Here is a 19,017-nt window from a genome sequence, read left to right as displayed (position 1 = left end):
TCCTACATTTGACACTATGCACAAATACCAACTAACCTCTTTAACATCATACGGATGAACTTTTACACAGATATGTATTTATTTTATGCTTATTTATTACAAGCAAAATGCATTTGAAAAACATTGGAGGTCATCAAAAATACCTAATGCAGGAAATGTGGTTAATTAGACTCTCTACATTGTTTGAAGCAGCATTCAAACTTGTCGACCTGTCGCTTTCTATGACAAGTGTCAAATTCCACCTGTTGATGAAGATCATGGGATATCATCTAAAGTTACGGTGTCACATGCACCTCATGTTTAGTGACTTTATATATGTTAAAATACATATTACAATTCATGTTTTTATTATCTATTGATCAAAGTAGAAATATTGTTTTTCTCAGAACTTCAGCTTGTCATGTTTGATAATTTTGGAAGAAACCTTTAAACGTCCAGAATTTGAAATAGAGTTTAAAAAAAGGTGGGTGCACCTGTGGAACTGGCAGAGTTAAACAACCTGGTCATAATGCATGATGAGACAAATGTTTGTGAATAGAAATTATAGATAATATAATAGAGTTCGAAACGCTATGTAATATTCCAGTCATGTATGATATCTGAGAACCTTCTTACTCTCCATCTTGCCTGGCTGGTAGCCTACAGTATAAACAGCCTCTGAATAAATGAAAAAAGTCTAGATAAATAATTCAAACTTCAGCCTGTTGTTCCTTTATAGATGTGTGTCGTCATCAACACGGTAGTCGCGGAAGTAGCCTGCGTCGTTTGCGGAGAGATGAGCTGCCTGGCGACCGCAAACGGAAAACAAGTCTGGTGTAGGCCTACAAACACTCAGGTGGAGATGGATGATTCTCATACATGACATCTGAGATCCCGTCTTATTTCCAACAGTTTTGGCTAATTTCTGATCTGTCTTAGGTCACGATAAAACCGGACTGGTGAAAGATCTTTTCTTAGGTATGGGTGCGCTACAGTCCTTACCGGGTAAACCAGAATACGTTGATCTGGCGGAAAAGACGGGCTGTGAGTAGTCATCATTATTATTGTTTGTGTTGGCGTAAAGCACCACCGTTTTAAACACAGCAGTCAGACATGTAGGATGTGTGAAAACCAAAACCTGAGCTCATTACACCAGAAATAGTATTTGAATTCAGTGTCATTCTAATCCAGTCTTGTCTTAAAGGGGAATCTGACCATTTCCACGCCATGAGTAAAGATATGATCGTTATGTTGCTTTAATTACTCATGCCCAGCATTTCTATGGAAAACCAGCAGTGTGGTGCAGTAGTAATGAATCATTTACATTTACATTTACTGTGTCGCTTACCAGTCTTCAGAGGGAAGTACAGATAATATAGATCAGACTCAGGCTTTGGTAAAACAATTTAACCCTTTAACACCTAGTGCTCATTGAGGCAGCCTGGACTTTTTTTGCTTTTTTGACTGTAAAATCTTCAAACAGTGTGCTGTCAGTGAGGGCTCTTTCCCTTGTTTCTAACTAAACTTTCAATATCCAGCATTTATTTATTTTTATTTAGGCTACTATGTCATATGACTGTGTTACAACCGTATAAGAGAAGAGGATCTAACATATTTGTGCCTTAAAGTTATGACTTTTTATATGCAACAATAGCTACAGTACTTTAATTCACCTGTAGCTTCATATGATAGGTGTGTTTGGTAGCTGCAGGTGACAGACAACCACAAACCAAAGTGTTTACATAAAATATACATACTCAAATGTGCATGCCTTGAAAGCCTCTAGTAAAACTTGTGAAGGAATGTGGATAAGGAAAGAGCTATCAGATTCTTAACAAATTTTAATTATTTTTAATTTCAAAATGATCAATTTTTAATAGATTTAAAGAGTTTTATGTTTACTTTGTGTCTCATTGTTTTTGGCGTCATTTAGGCTATTCATGCATGCACACTTAACGGTGCAATATGTATTACTAACAGCTAGTGTTTAAACAGTTAGTGCAGTACAAATTCAAAATACTGGAGCTCCTCAGACTCAAAGTTCACATTGGTTGCCAGGCTGAGACCAGAGCATCCACAACAATGTTGCTAGACACTTGTCTCACATAGCCAGACATTATTTCACAGCACAGCGGAGTAGCTAACGTTAGATGCTGGCTGTATTGACAGTCACAAAATCCCGTGCTCATGCGGAGCTCTGTACCCAACTGACCGGCCAAGCTTAGAATTCGATATACGAATAGGAACCACTAAAAATACCACTTCCTAGGGTTAGCATGGCAGCGTTAACCAGGACCAGTCAGGATTACTTTACTGGCCGTCTCTTATTTATTTTTGCAAATAACCAGCTCGGGTGCTCTAGCTCTATATGCTTCAATGTGAGTAGCTAGACAAATGTTGAAATGACATGACATAAAACCGTCCCTAGTAGCCGTGATAAATTAGCCTGAAGCTAATGCATACCTGTTCAGGAGGAAATTAGCCAACTCAGCATCCTTTTGGGCTCTAACCTGTCTCTATCTTTCCAATACATTCCCAATATTTACCTGGGGTTTGTTATGTCTCTGGTCACGCAACTGTTAGAAACATGCCTTTTTTAAATGTTGTGTAGAATCTATCTTTGTTGATCCCCTTAGTTTGTTTGCTGCCTTCATGGCTGTACTAACGTTAAAGCTCTAGCGCACTGGGTTTACGTTTTTACAGGTATATACTGTATCTGGCAATCGGGCCCGGCTGTCAAACTGGGCAGTTCAACAACACACAGGCCGAAACACAAACAGAAATTTCGGCGAGGAACGGAAATTTCAAACGGAGAAAATACTGGCATTAGCACTGTTGTCAGAAAAGATTATTATAGTATTTCAACTTAGCATGTTTCCTTAATATCTGATGATGCTTTGGGCTCATTTTTGGATTTATTAAAGTAAATATATTACACATTGGACCTTTAACAAAATCAATTTTATGTTTTCAGTCTCATTTGAGCAGATTGGAATCCTACATAACAGGTTCAAGCAGTTGAGCCGCAATGAAGAAACTCTGCTGTAAGTTTTAAGATTTTTAAGTATTTTTTTTTATTTTTCAGTGACACCTACAGGTTTGTTGTTTTTTCGCTATCAACCTGTGGCCACAGTTACATATTACAGTGTGTGACACCATATGCCACACCTTAAAATCCTCTTTAAACCCACAGGAGAGACCACTTCAATGGAATCCCAGATCTAGCATGTAATCCTATCCGTTTGCAGATCATAGAGGCCTTCTTTGACAGAAGGTACAGTGACAATCGTTAGAAATTGCCTGAGCTTGTAATGTGGAGCGAGATAAGATTCAAGAATTTGCTTCATGTTATTGTCAAAACTGCACGATCTGTACGCTCATTTCTATGTTTCTTTAGAAACTTTCGACAGAACGGCGAGGGTACAGTTGAGGAGATCGGCTTTAAAGAGTTTCTGGTGGTTATGTCCCATTTCAAGCCCCCGTCACTGCACATGACACAGGAACAGCGTGAGAGCATCAGGAGGGACAAACTGAGATGTGCGTCTTTAAATCACATGATCACATGCCTGACAATATCTGTGGCTGACACACAGCTGTTGAACTGATAGCTGTGTTAATTACATGTATTTGTATTATTATTCTCTGCAGTTTTATTCAACATGCATGATGCAGACAACGACGGGACGATAACACTTGAGGAATACAGACATGTAAGCCTCTGCTTATGAAGTTTTAAATCTTTTAAATGAATTTAGCTCATCCTATAACCAGTGAAGATTACACCAATCTCTACTCACAGCCTGAAGAAACCATCTAGGTTTATTATGTGGGTTTTACTGTTATCTATGTCTGTTTTTATCAGCACCAATGAAACATTTTAAGCTGAATTTTAAAAAGGTGGGCTGGGCGATATTATATTATATATATATATATATAATACATTATAGTCATTTTTACATTGTCAAAGCAATATAAAAATGTCTATCATATATATGGTTTCTGTATTGTTAAACATCATCATTGGGCATTGGTTACGCCATCTGGACAACTGATCCTTGCATGTTATGGTCATTTTTACACTAAAGTTCTTTATAAAATCAGAAAATACTCAGTTCTTTTCCATTGTCAAATATTTAATTCACACAGAAGCATATACAAATAGGCTTTACCATATGGTTATTTTATATTGAATTATAGAATTACCAGAAAAAATGCTATATTGCAATACATATCTTTATCGAGATATGAAATTACCTCTATCTTGTTGCACACATCTGTCCAGGTGGTGGAGGAGCTGTTATCTTTCAGTGAGGCACTGGAGAAGGACACAGCCAAAAGCATTGCTGATGCAGCCATGTTGGAGGTGGCCAGTATTTCGATGGGCCACATGGTATGTGAGCTTTAGTATAGTTCAAGAGAACTATGTTTGATTCAATGTTTGTCTGTAACTTCACTTTTCACATGCAGGAACCTGATGAATTCTATGAGGGAATCACATTTGAGCATTTCCTCAAGGTTAGTACACAAAATACACACTATAATAAATATATTTGCTACTTTAGTTTTATACGATAGTATAATGTGTTAATACGTTTGAAACCGATCTAATTAAATGACATGGTTTAGAATTTTTGTTTTTTCAACTTAAATCAGTTACGCGGAACTTTCAGTTTATTTTGATTGTTGCGGGTCCTTTGGACAAAAACTGTTCTGTTTTTTCCACACCTGCAAGTCACACAAATTCATAATTGGTTGAATTTATGTCAAGTGTTGCGATTGCGACATCCTGGAGGGAATGAGTTATGAATGGGATCCAAGGCGCAAGTCGCATCCAACGGACTGTGGAGGCCATGCAAGTTGTTCATTTAGCGCCTTTCATGAAACCAGATGCCAGTGGAGGATGCCAGACCTTCCTCCACACACTGTGGAGGAGGATCTGGCTAGTCCACATAGCATTCCAGAATGGGAGAAAACATGCTCTGGTTTATTGGCATTTCTTTAAACCAATCACAATAATCATGGGTGTCACTAATCTGCAAACGGAGCCGCTGCGAAATAGCCCTGGGAAGGAACTTGTTTTGGTGGAACGTGTACATTTAAAGTTTTTCCGTCGTGCGAGAGAAAACTCGGATTGGACAGATAGTCTAGCTAGCTGTCTCAATTTACCATGCAGAGATCTGAGGAGCAGTTAACCATAGTCCTCAAATCCACCGGAGTTTAAAATTCCAACACAAAGAAAGCAAAGAAAGCAATCAGGCGCTGGTGCAATCATGGAAGTGGAACGTGGATATAGATTATGAAACCCAAGGACGCTTTACACAAGTACACAGGGACAAAAAAGAAATAGTAGGCTAACACAAACATTGATTAAAAGGAGAAAAAAAAACTGGGCGCTAAATGGAAGGGGGACGTAATTACATGTAGGCTGCTGACGTACAAACACATCTTGCATTTTAAAGTTTTTTTAAGAATGCAATAGACATATTACGTACCTGTCTAGGAGGAGGGTCAATTTTGTATAATATACAATCCCTTAATTGTATCCATCTCTCCCTTTTAGCTTTTAGTTCTTCATTAATTTCATTTTTTTTCTGTGACGACCCTGCCCCAGTGTCAGCCATAACTACAGACAAATTCAAAAATAAAGTAAAAATGCAATTAGGCCTATATAAAGAAATCTCCTGCTACCTTTTACCTGGTTGACTCAAACACAGGTTTTTCTGGTGTTGTTCACAAAATCTGTGACCCATCAGAATGTTTGACTATAGAGCTGGTCTATCTGTCATAAATCAATTTTTTGACTTTGGAGAAAATGGACCAGGGAAAAGGCATTCATAAAAGCAATATAAAAAAAAATAGCAATCTTTTTACTGTTAGTCTTGTTTGCTGTTATGGTTCCTTTATGATCATCAGATGGAACATTTAACAATTTCAGAAACACGTAAAAGTTCCTCCTAGCTACTTTAAAATAAAAAAATAAAAATCAACCTTACTACTTTCAAGAACAGTGACATTATCAGCAATATACATTTTTAACAATGAAAATCTCTTCTTTTTTTTTAGTTGCTGAACGGCTTCGAGATTGAATCAAAAATGAACGTTCATTTTTTGAATATGGACACAACAACCTTGTGTAAGTGAAGTTGGTACACTAAACTCTGCAGTGACTTTGGAAAACTCTGTAGATGGTTTCATGATCTGTTGTTTCCAGTTGTGAGCTTGCATTGAATGATATGCCTTACTCATGTTTGAATAACTATGCAAATTGATGTAGTAGAAGTAGTGTATTTGATTGTAAGCAATAACATGAAATAATCAGTCAAATAACAACCATCTTGTTAGTAGTTGGACAAAGCAATTATCAATTATCCATCTCTGGAGTTGCAGGCATTATATCTCTATGCATGCAAATATGAATGCACAATGCATTAAACTTGTCAATGCCATGAATCAATAACTTAATCAGGGATAAATATGTGACTTTAAATATATCTGAATGTTTCTAATGATAGCAATACGATTATTTGAAATGCCTTTTATTCATATTGCAAATATGACACTGGTGCATGCTCTGCACAACATTTGCACACACACAAAAACATGAAACAGATGTGACTTTGGTTCAGGATGTGTATTTCTGATAAAAAAGGAAATAGAGTGCTGCCATACAAGATTAAATGCTTAAAGGCATTGTCTGATCAGTACTTATTTAAGAAGGGCAGACTGACACTCCTTAGAAATATACTTTAAAACATTTTAAACACTTAAGTCATAGATATATATTTAATATAGTTTGTATTAAAAGTCTCTCAGGTATCATACAATCCTGAGAGACTGTCATCATTGATGGTGAAAAGTTTTGTCTAACTACCCTTAAATCCTCTCTGCTGTATTCCAACTTATAATTGGGCACAAAGCATTTGAAGCCTCATGTCAGGCATTTGAATACCTATATCAGAGTTTAAAATTCCATGCTAAACTTAAGTTCTCAATAGCAATTATCAGTCAACTCTTACTCCAATCTTTTGGTGATTTGACCTTTGTGGTAAATATAGAAATTTATTTAGCAACAACGTTGAGAACAGTAATCTCAGTTGGTATCGTGGTTACAGTGTATACCATAATGCAATGACGACAACAACCCCAGTTTGATTCTGGCTGGGGACCTTTGTTGTCGTCTCCTCTCTTTGTTCCTATGTTTCCCATCAAGCTCATGTGGTCACTATCAATAAAAAAGCTTTTATCGATATCATGTCATCAGCATTTGTTGTTACTGTACTGACCGGTGTTGAGTAGCTGTGTTGGATGTATACTAACTCTTAATACTTTGCTGGTGCTTTATTGTATTCAGTCTTGGGTGTATACTGCCCTCCACATGTCAAAACATGGAAAGCATGTTAAATGATAATGAACCTGCACCTGATTATATTTCTACATTTTTCAACATACTATGACTTTTTCTGCACTTATTATACTTCAATTTTTTTAAATCCCAGAAGAAACGTTATGATTTAATGCTGATCCAGAATCCTGTGCACATGTACTGACAAGAACTAAGAAAAGAGATCAATTATCTTGTGTTTTAGCTTTTCAGGATTGGCTTCCTGTAAAATCTAGACTCCTTCTCCTGACGTACAAAGCTCTTAATGGCCAGGCAGCCCCGAGACAAGGCACCCCTTCTCCCGCCTCGCAGTTTTCTTTGGATTTGGGTGACACTTAAATCAGGGTTGCAGCTGCTGCCGTTTTCCTGTTCGGTGGCCTGCTATGGCCTGAACTAGTACAACTACTGTTTCTAGTAATTGTTCTATTATCTTTATTGTTAATATAATTGCCGCTGTTAATCACACCCCTAACCGGCACCAGCAGACACCTGCCGACCAAGAGCCTGAGTCTGTCTGCGGTTTCTGTCTAAAAGAAAAAAAAATGTCCTTTCCACTGTTGCACTAAATGCTTGCTTTTGGGGGACGTTTTCTCACACACACACACACACACACACACACACACACACACACACACACACACACACACACACACACACACACACACACACACACACACACACACCTTATATTGATTTGAAACTATAAATAAAATTGAATAAAATTTATACTGAATAAGTTCACATCATTATTTCTGTTTATTTCACGTTTACTCATATGGACCTTTTAATTTAACTATCTAACACTCTCCACCCTCAATATGTACCTGTCTGGTTTTTTGGCTCATGCTTTTAATGCTGTCCCATACTCTGGTCTCACCTAAATAGAATTATTAAAATCAAGTTAATTGGACAGTATACTGTTTATTTTAACACAACTGAACACTCTGGTACTGCCAGTTGTTCACCTTTGTTCCTGCTTTGCTCCTGTTGTAACTACTCTGCCACTAGATGGAGCCACAGGTTGAAACTTTTGTTGTAAATTCACAAGTTGAGATTGTTGGTGAGTTGTAACTCATTCAACATTTGCGAAGTTTCAAATAAAACCACATTCATTCTTCACAAACACTCCGGTCTGTCATAACCTGAGGCGGGGTTTGAGCCGCATCTCCTGGTTGTCAGTCGGCGTCGTTCCCCACTGGACCATCTCCGGGGATGATCCAGACAAGATCCAAAGAGAAAGAAGAATCTTCCCCTTAATCAACCTTGTCTTTTTTCTGTTGTTGCCTTTAAAAAAAAGACTCTTTAACAAGAGATAACCTTTAATATAGTGTAATGCATTCCTCTATGTAGGAAATAACCTAAAAGTTGCTTCACAAAAATTAGGCGAGTGTAAAGTGGAAATAATATTTTAGAATAACTGTAAGTCACCTAAGAAATACGTAGTGGGAATAGAACCCAGCTCTCCCATACCAAAGGCATGCGTCATATCCACTGCGCCATCATAACGTTTAAGAGTCCTTAGAACTCAACTGAGAAGAAACTGCTCCAAAGTCTGTAGGTTGTGAATTCAAATCCCACCTTTGCCTTTTGTGTTCCCTTTTTCATAAAACGAGTCTGTTATAGGTAAAAGCCTGGGCTTAAACTCATTAAAACACCTCAGAGGAAGAAATCACTCCCAGTGATTAGCATTGCTGTAACAAGCAGCAGAACGTAAGCACTGTAGACTCTCACCTATGGTTCAATTCCCAGTCCTTTTTTTGTGTGCAGTTTTTATACTTCCAGCCTTTCTTTGACATACTATACTCTTACATTTTGACATAGCCTACTATGACTATTTTTGAGATAGTAAAACTATCACTTTTCTTTTTTTACCCCTTTTTGGACAAATTACTTGTAAATACTATACCATGACTTTTTTTTGTAAATACTATATTATGACTGTTTTCAACATGCATTATTTGGTGACATGGTGGCTCGGGGGTTTGCATCACTTCACCACGCACCAGCAAGTAGACACTGCGGACTCTGACCAAGATTCAATTTCTGGTCTGGGTAGACACCCATTTGTTGAATTTCTATACTATGACTTTTTGAACATACTATACTATCTTTTTATCACTTGACATACTATACTACGTATTTCTTTTTAAATCACAAAAAGAAACCATTCTTGAACCTTTAAATTAGGAATACCATTGTCCACGGCAGCATTTTTGTCTCTTTTTAATAAATTTGTGGACTGGTTTGTAATTGCTGCTTAAACAACCTTTGGGAGCGTTTCTCTGGGAAAAAAAGTCTCTTTATTAGTTTATCACAGTTACCTGTGATCTTATTTTGTGAATCTTAAGTCGTTTTTACTTTAAAATACTTTAATATTTCAACTGAACAGAATGCAGAAAAAAAAAGTATATGTTAATTTAATATTTTCCCTATGAGAATAATTAATTCACAAGTTGAGATCATAGATGTAAATTTGGCAAGTTGAAATTGTATATTTGCAAGTTGAAATTGTAAATCCGCAAGTGGAAATTGTTGGAAATTCGCACGTTGAAATCGTAAATTTGCAAGTTGAAATCGTAAATTTGCAAGTTGAAATTGTTGTAAATTCGCAAGTTGAAATCGTAAATTCGCAAGTGGAAATTGTTGGAAATTCGCAAGTTGAAATCGTAAATTCGCAAGTGGAAATTGTTGGAAATTCGCAAGTTGAAATCGTAAATTCACAAGTTGAAATTGTTGGAAATTCGCAAGTTGAAATCGTAAATTCACAAGTTGAAATTGTTGAAAATTCGCAAGTTGAAACCGTTGTAAATTCGCAAGTTGAGTTTGTTGTGTTATGCTCATAAATTCATAGGTTGAAATTACACATTCACATTCATTCTTCACAAACACTCTTGTGTTGTACCTGAGGTGAGGGTTGAACCCACGTCTCCTAGTTGTCAGTCAGCGTCATTCCCCACTGGACCATCTCCGGGTGGGATAAACACAAGAAACAATAAACTTCATCTTCATTAACCTTGTCTTTTTCTTTTGTTGTCTTTTAAAAATTCTTTGACATGCAGATAATCCATTTAAACATCTTAATGTGCAGATAATCTTGGTGCAGATAATCTAAAAAAAACTTGACACTTCCCAAGACATGCAGTATGTGATAACCAATCAAACCCTTTAAAAGTGTGTAATGCATTCATCAATCCATTAAATAACCTAAAACCTGCTTCACAAAAGTGATGCTGCTCTGTGAAGCTGAACCTTGGTTGAAATATTGAGAAGCCTTTTTTTTAGAGTTCTGCGAACTCAACTTAAAAAAGAAACTTCTCCACAATCTAAACTCAAATCCCATTTTTGCCATAAGTGTTTTTATTTAAAAAAAAAAAAAAAAAAAAGGAGTCTGTTATGTATAAAAGCTGGTGGGAAACGCCCACCAGAGTTTGATATACTATAACTTTTTTGACAAAGTATGTTTTTTTTTAGAGATGGTATACATCACTTTTTTTTAACCCTGATTCGGACAAACTATACTGATGTTTTTCAATATTTTAAAATAAACTATGCTATGACTTATTTCAACATGGTTTGCTTGGTGAAAGTGTGGCTTAGAGGTTTGTCACGCCAACAAGCACCAGCAAATAGATGCTGCCGATTCTCAGCCAGTTTGATTCCCGATCTGGGCTGCCTCTTTTTTTGTGTTCTTCCAAACTTCTCTGGCATACTATACTTTTTTTTCAAATCACTTTTTCAGCATACTTTTAATCACAAAAAATGTATAATATAATTCAGAATAAATTCTATAACCTTCAAATTAGTAATACTAATGTCCACAGCATATTTCTCTACTTTTACTGACATGCTTTTACAAGTAACTCTCTAACACACCCTTATTATGAAACTGTCTGTGCGTGATGCTCCACGTGCTGGCCTGTAGGCTACTCACTGGTCTAAAATGTTGTGGTAGGGCCTCACCTAAAAAGAATTATTAGAATCAGAATTAAGTTACTTACACACGATCCTGTTTTTTTCACATCTCCAACATTTTTACGCAATTGTTAGAAATATACAGGTTTTTTTGGGGTCGGGTAGATTCCATCTCCATTGATCCTGTTTGTTTTGTTTGCAGCTTTCATGGCTGTACTAACATTCCAGCTGTAGCTTGCTGCGTTTGTTTTTACAGGTATATATCTAGCAACTCGGCCTAGCTGTTAAACTGGGCAGTTGATAACAACACACAGGCCAAAACACAAACAGAAATTTCAAAAAAGGATAAAATACTGACATTAGCATTGTAGTAAGCCACAGCTGTTTGCAACGTGTAACCTGTTCAGCGGCTGTAGCCCAAAACGATGAGTTATTTTAAGCTTATAGAGGAGGGCTGTACATCGGAAAGAGAGGACCATGAGTTTTTATTGTGTGTAGCGATTGTTGCCTTAATTCTTAACCAATACAACAAGTGTGTTCAATCAGGTGAAGAGGACAGCAAGCTTGTGTTTTTTTTTTTTTTAACGGTTCCTACAGTAATTTCACGCTGAGGATGTGTGTCTGTCTGTCGGGTGGAGAGGACGGCGAGGTTGTTGTGTTTATAGCAGTTCCAACCCTAATTCTAAGCTGAAGAAATGGGCCTGTCAGTTTGGTACGGAGCTCTGCGTGAGCACGGGCTTTTATGACTATCAATATTGCTAGCATCTAACACTACTCCGCTGTGCTGTCAAGTAATGTCGGCAACTTTCTTGAACTTCGAGTCTGGGGAGGAGGGGGCGGGGGAGACGACTCTCTCTAGTATTTTGAATTTGTACTGCAGTAACTATTTTAAACACTAGCTCCCAGTATTATGTATTGCACTTAACAGAATATACCATTGTTTTTTTTAAACATTATACCATGACTTGTAAACAATTTCAAGATGCATGATTTGGTGGCTTAATAGCTCAGGGGTTTGCATTGCTGCAAAAAGACAATATGGACTCTGGCCAAGGTTCAATTCCTGGTCTGGGCAGGCACTTTTTGAAGTTTACATGTTCTTCTGGATGTCTTTGACTTAGTGCACTATACCTTTTTGAAACATACTAGGACTATTTTTGGCATACTACACAATGACTTTGTTACTTTTTTCAACACACTAAGCTATGACTGTTTTCAACATAAGCTGTTCAGGGGCACAGTGGCTCAGGGGTTTGCATCCCTCCAACAAGCAATAGCAATTAAACACTTCAGACTCTCACCGAGGTTCGATGCCCAGCCTGGGCTTGGCCATTTTTGGTTTGTGGAGATTGCATGTTCTTTCCGACTTTCTCTGGCATACTATACTTTGACTTTTTATACCATTACTTGTTTCAACATACCTTGACAATTTTTGACACACTATATAATCAAATTCTTTTTGACTTTCTGTGCCATGACTTTTTTCGCCCATTTTAGACATACTAAACAGATTTTTTTCAAAGTCTAGTTATTCGCTGGCATGCTGGCTCAGGGGATAACAAAGCTACAACTAACAACAGACAAGCCCTGTAGACTCTCACCCTTGGTTCAATCCCCAGTCTTGGCTTGGTGCTTTAATGGTTTGTGGCGATTGCATGTTCTTTCAGACTCTCTCTGGCATACTATACTTTGACATTCTATACTATGACTAACATTAATATAATTCTGAATAACTTCTACAACCTTCAAAGCTTTAGCTTTGGGAAACTTGGAAATGTTGTTGGACCATCTCCGGGCGTGATAACCACAAGTCCCAATGAGAAAGAGGAAACTTCACCTTCATCACCCTTGTCTTTTTCTTTTGTTGCCTTTTCCAGTTTTTTTTAATGTTCCATTAAAACATCTTCAATGTGCAGATAATCCTTGAAAACCCCTTGACACTTCCCGAGACATAAGTAATAACCAATCAAACACTTTAATCCAGTGAAATGCATTTTTCTATCCATTAAATAACCTAAAACCTGCTTCACCAAAGTGAAGAAACTGTGAAGTTCAACCTTGGTTGAAATATTGAGTCCTGAAAGCACAACTGAAAAAGAAACTGAGTCACATTCTGAAGGTTGAGAGTTCAAATCCCACCTTTCCCACTTGTGTGTGTTTTTTTTAAAGGAGTCTCTTATGGATAAAAGCCTGTGCCTAAACTCAATAAAACACCTCTCCAACTCTCATACAGGAAGTGACTCATAACTCAGCTTAAACATGACAGAGGAGATCGAACACACTGATGGAGGCCATTCTGCAGTTTTTTTTAACCTCGTCTCAAGAGATATACGCACCTCTGGCCACTTTGTTTCAGCAACACAAATACATACAGTATACCGTCAGGTACACTCTTCCACAGTTTTAAGGAACAAATGTCACCTTGGGATTTTAAAGAGAAGAACTTGTTGCGTGCTTCCGAAACATGACGGAATGATCTGGTAGAGTAGTGGAGTGAAGACCAGGCTTATATGACGAGAGTGATGAGGTGAACGGATACAGGTGCACCTTGTCAGCTGCCTGGAGATGCCAGTCACGCCCCTTGCCACACACACATGTCCTGCAGATAGGAGAGGAGAAAAAGCACACAAAAAAGCCACTGACAAAACCAGAACCAAACACAGGATCATAACACAACTGTAATGTGAAATGTAATGTGTCCTGAACTAGGTTGCAGTAGACTCCATTGTTTGAAGTTATTGCCTATAAAAATGGAAATTATCTTAAAGGCGCTCTAAGCGATGTTGGGTGACGTTACCTCTTGTTGACGTTCAAAGTATTTTAAAAAAAAGACGAGACCAGCTTGCCTCTCCCTCCTCCTCATCCCGTCCCCTCCCCCTCTCTTCTGTGCTTCAGTGCTTTTTTGTGTGATGCTCAGCACAAATTTCAAACAACTACAGTACAGTATATCAATTAGAAGTAACCCATCCCTTCATACCTGCACCATGTCTTTTTTTTTCAGTCGGGATTGTCCTTTACCTTGTATAAACAGTAGTTTGACAAAATGTATACATTGTTTTGCTGTGTTGCAGAAGCCAAGACATTTTTATAGTAATTTGCTGATGACAGGTGGATCAATGGTTACAACAGGTGCTGGGTCCGGTCTCCAGACTTGTCCAGTTCTGTGTGGGTTGCATGTTTTACCTGTGTAAGTGTTGAAATTGTGCAGGTTATCTTGTGTTTCTCCACTTCAGGTGGATTAGAGAGTGTTTTACAGGGAAGACTCGTGAATAGTCCAAGGTGTCTTCATTTTCAATAATACTGTATCTGCTAGGGTGGTGAACTTTGTAGCTCTCTGTGGTCTTGTAAAGCATAAACATAAGTGGTTAGTGAAAATGAACGCATACTGGGGAGAGACTATTGTCCTGAGGTACCCTCTTGTTTTTGTGCTATAAAAAAAGCAGAGTTATAACAGGGAACTTGATTCATGACCCAGAGTGAATCCCCCATCTACTTCCAGATTCCTGAGAGCTTGTGATCTGAGGAAAGTTTAGTTAAGCATTACTTCATTCAAACAAATATATTTGGTATTTTATTTTATAAATATACAGGCTACAGATGACAAGTTTGCGCGCAGTGTCTGTTATTCATCTATTTAAAAAAAGGGGTTTTCTGCAGAATTTCAACTTCTCTTCTGTTTTCCCCATCCCACCCTTCACACACTTGCGTCTCCATCTATGAGGATGCAAGAGTGCAAACAACACTTACAGTTATCTGACCCACACACACACACCCACACCTTGTGACTGGCCAGACAGTCCGCCAGTTTCATGAAATCTTTCCTATCCAATACTGCCTTGTGTTTAACACATGCGTCATTCTGAGCTGATATCACACAGTCAGCGTCTCAACAGCTTCCTGATTTTCTTTTAACCCGTCTTGATGGACTTATTCTGTGCATAACAGAACATATGATGCTTCCAGCATTTTTTTTTTTGCACATACAATCTTTGTTTCAAGAAGAGAAACAGATATATTGTTATTCAAATTGGGTTTGGCGAATCAGAAAACACGTGTAATGCATGTGTTTAAGATTGTCCTTTTTTCAGTCCCTTCCATGTTGCTAAAATTGATGCAACCCCACTCAGAAATGAAGATAAAAAGAAGTACAACTGCTAGTATCTTTTAATAATTTTCCAGCAAATAAGTTTATATCAGCAAAGTAGAACATTACATATTATACAAATTAAATATACATGACTTTAATAGATATACATTCAAACTCTTGATCAGCATTCCTCTTATCAGAAACAAATAATAAATATTAAATAACATAAATAGGCTTCATCACATTGATGTACCAGCCACCTTCATACTCACATATCCTATAAAGTCTGTATTAACCCAGTGATTGGAAGTGTTGATGAAAACTGACTTTGGCCAGTATGAGGTCATCCTCAGAAAAAATGTTTTTTTTGGATCCTCCTTGTGCACATTTTGCTTTTTAGAATCCTCAGTTCTCGAGAAACATTTAACAAGAGCTCCTTGTAGGTTTTCAAGACCACACAGCCGTAGACTTTCTGCTGAAAGACGTTCTGAGGTGGAGGTAGTGTTGTCGGTCTTCCTGCTGGCTCTGGTACAGGCACGTTTGGGAAGAGGCTCTGATAGAGGTTGTTTATGTGTGCAGCCAGGTTAATGCTCCTAGCCCTTACATTGTTTAACTCTGTCAGCAGTGGGCTTGTGGATGACTGCAAGTCTGTCTGCTGATCGTACACTCGGTTGAAATGTGGGAGGAAGTCTTGGAGATGTGTGTAGATGCTCACTATCTTCTCTGAGGTCTCCATGCCAGAGATGTTTGGGTCAGGGATGTTGTTAACTGACACCTTGCAGAAGAGCTCTGACATTTCTCCTTGAGAGACTTTCTGGAAAAATAAAGATCAGAAACTAATTAAGCCACACATCTTAAAGAGGAACATGAATAGTGTGCATCAATGTCTAAAAAAGCTAAAAGGGTGGAGTACTGAACAAGCAGATGAGGATTTAACACAGCAAAGTAAAATACAGCAGTTTTGTGCCTATACTCACATATGTTTTGATTAGGTCGACAGTTTCCTTCTGTATGAGTCTGCTTAGCTTAAGAGTCTGCTGCAGAGGATTCCCACACTGCTGGTTTCTGCTTGCTGCCACAGTTCTTGTTGAATAAACAGCCATAACCAGCAGGAGAGAGAGTAATGCTGCAGAGAAAGGAACTGGTCAGTTTAGGTTATCCTACATCCCAATAAAGAGGGGAACTTCATGGTAAAGCCACAAATGGAAGGCAGGAGTGATAAAAATAGCTTTTTCACTTTACTTCAACTGGTTAAAAAAGAACACCAGAGGTCTGATATGTTACCAGTTCAGAAATTTAACAAAATCATATAGTATAGTTAAAGTATGTTAAGATGCCAACAAACATTGTCATTCTCTTTAAACACTGGCAGGATTCTCCAAACTGTCGAAAAATATAAACTATGTTTAAAAGAACTGTGTAGCAGTAAAGTTCAATCTGAAACTTCAGTCAGTTTCACAACAGCTGTATGGCACCGAAAATAACCACAATAACGTGCACAATGACAAGAAAAGGTGCACCTTTTTTATGTTTTAATAGAAAAGTACTTACTTGTTGCTTGTTCCATAAACTGTTGAAAATTCATACTCTTTACATGACCATTCATTCTCCACTCAGTTTCCCAGGCAAATTAGACAGACTCGTCATAATCACACTCCTTTAAAAGTTTTTTTAAAGACAGAAACCACACATTAGTCAGAGGAGGAAATGATGTGCGCTTTGTGAGGCAACCAAATTTCTCAGAATTTCCTCTTTTTTTCAGATGCAGATGCCTTTTTTTCTTTTTCCTCTGTATCTAAGAAGTGGCTTGATGCCCCAACATGCCTGGTCACACAGCAGCCATTTAGGGATGGTGTCTAATTAAGCTTTTTATTAAATGTGTGACCATCCAGTGTAGGACTGAGTATAGTTAATGGCGCTTCGTTTTTATTCAGGCACAAAAAAAATACTAGAAATGTGTTATATTAGTATCACTTAAGGAAGATGAATCTCCTGAATTTTGAAAATCATGTCAGCCATATATGGAAATAATTGAACCCTAACCCTAAGGACTGAGGTCAGCCTATACCCTTTGACACAGTTCACTGAAACATATTTTGTCGCCCTCTAGAGAGTGTGTGTGAGAAGGTGAGAACTCTGTGGGAAGCGCACCTTTACTTTTTCACACCTGATAAATTGCACAATGATGATGTCCGTTTAAATTTCCTATACAATACAAGTGAACGCATGCAAATGTTCTTTGAGGAATATCTGTGCTGTTATAATCTAATACCAAAATTAGATGAATAATAAATTAAAGCAGTTCTTCCTATTGCTTTGCTGGCTTGAATATGACTTGAATCATTCACACAAACATGCACTTATTGGTGCCAACATGCAAAATGTTACACGTGTGTAGAGTGTATGAAGTAGAATTGGGTCTGAGATAAATGAGAGGTGTTTTGTTAACAATCCCTGAAAAGCAGTCTAAGATCAACTTCCTTATATTTACTTCTTTGTCTTCTCTTGATTTTGGGTTCTGCTTAATTTTGTCTATATATTTCTGCATTTGTGCAGGAAACTGGCAAAGTCAGGAAGTGCATTTCTTAATCATAAATTTGTACAAGTGCGTAAGGGGGAGTGTCTGCTTGGCTAAAGTAAGCAATATATTAATGTCATCACACCGATTGTCACACCAAAAGTACAAGCTTATGATAGGCTGTGCGCACGCAATCAGAGAATGAATTCATCATGACATACGATTGTTTCCGTTGCATTCTCCAGTGATTTGTTTGGGTAGTATGTAAGGAGGGACCTAGAAGGATTATGTAAATATGAAAATAACACAAACTGGGTTTTTCATGTCTTATCTAATCTCATCTTCATCACTACTGGATTCTAGAAATGATGGTAACTTGCGCTTGGAGACACCCTATGATGTGTTTGGCCAGCTGTCTGCATCACAGGGTTAATGAGAGGTCAGACTGCAGACAGAAACAGCTCACTGGGAGCTGATCTGATCGCCACGTTATTTGGTAAAAACGTCTTCGTTTCATGGGTCCACAGTAAATGCTGCATTGCTGTTAAACCACTGACTACTTTCAGGACAGTCGGGGAACTCTACTTACCACAACACTGTCAGCACTACTGCAGGTAAAGGCTAACCACTCTACTGCCATCCTCGGGGCTTTCCAGTTGCCCCAGGGGATAATGGAGGGGTTGTGGTGAGGCGGGCAATGGCTGCAGATGGTGCCGCAGATGTTAAAAATTCAAGAAAACTACAGTCGGATTCCTGCCTGCATACAGAGTTCACGCAAGTAAAAAAGCCCCCAATCAACACCCTAAATCAAGTTTACCCTGATGTGTAAAGAAGCCTAGATAACACTGAACGCTCTGCAGTGTATCTTCCCTTTCACCTCACGTGTCCATTTCAGGTTTGTGGTTTTCACAAGTTATCTTTGACCTGCAATTGTGTTTGTAGATTTACAGTCAGTTACAATAAACAGCATTTGATATACTGTAGTTTAAGGCAGTCACATCACACCAAAGCAAAGCAAAAGTAAGACGTCTTCAACCACATAAGCAATCATTACAAGGAAATTCAACCACAAAGGATAAAAAAGGCATTGTCATAAGATGCAGGATGTCGTATGAGACTGTCATTTTTTCAACAGAATCT

The 19,017-nt window shown here is 37.9% G+C and overlaps 2 protein-coding genes across 2 annotated transcripts; one reads left to right on the top strand and one right to left on the bottom strand.

The window, feature by feature from the left end:
- Positions 1-743: 743 nt before the first annotated feature.
- On the top strand, positions 744-6,586 carry tescb (tescalcin b). Its single transcript, XM_034896699.1, has 9 exons — positions 744-835; positions 919-1,023; positions 2,954-3,023; positions 3,173-3,253; positions 3,377-3,516; positions 3,628-3,689; positions 4,262-4,369; positions 4,447-4,494; positions 6,043-6,586. Exons 2-9 carry the CDS (start codon positions 960-962, stop codon positions 6,118-6,120), a joined length of 651 nt encoding a protein of 216 aa, XP_034752590.1. The 5' UTR covers positions 744-835; positions 919-959; the 3' UTR covers positions 6,121-6,586.
- Positions 6,587-15,402: 8,816 nt separating this feature from the next.
- On the bottom strand, positions 15,403-17,078 carry m17 (IL-6 subfamily cytokine M17). Its single transcript, XM_034896698.1, has 3 exons — positions 16,911-17,078; positions 16,337-16,485; positions 15,403-16,173 (listed from the first exon to the last, which is right to left on the bottom strand). The coding sequence occupies exons 1-3, from the start codon at positions 16,963-16,965 to the stop codon at positions 15,709-15,711; spliced, it is 669 nt and encodes a 222-aa protein (XP_034752589.1). The 5' UTR covers positions 16,966-17,078; the 3' UTR covers positions 15,403-15,708.
- Between the last annotated feature and the right edge of the window lie 1,939 nt (positions 17,079-19,017).

The sequence above is a fragment of the Etheostoma cragini genome, chromosome 16 (assembly GCF_013103735.1).
Source record: "Etheostoma cragini isolate CJK2018 chromosome 16, CSU_Ecrag_1.0, whole genome shotgun sequence".
Classification (NCBI taxonomy): Eukaryota; Metazoa; Chordata; class Actinopteri; order Perciformes; family Percidae; genus Etheostoma; species Etheostoma cragini.
This window is presented reverse-complemented; position numbering and strand designations above follow the sequence as displayed.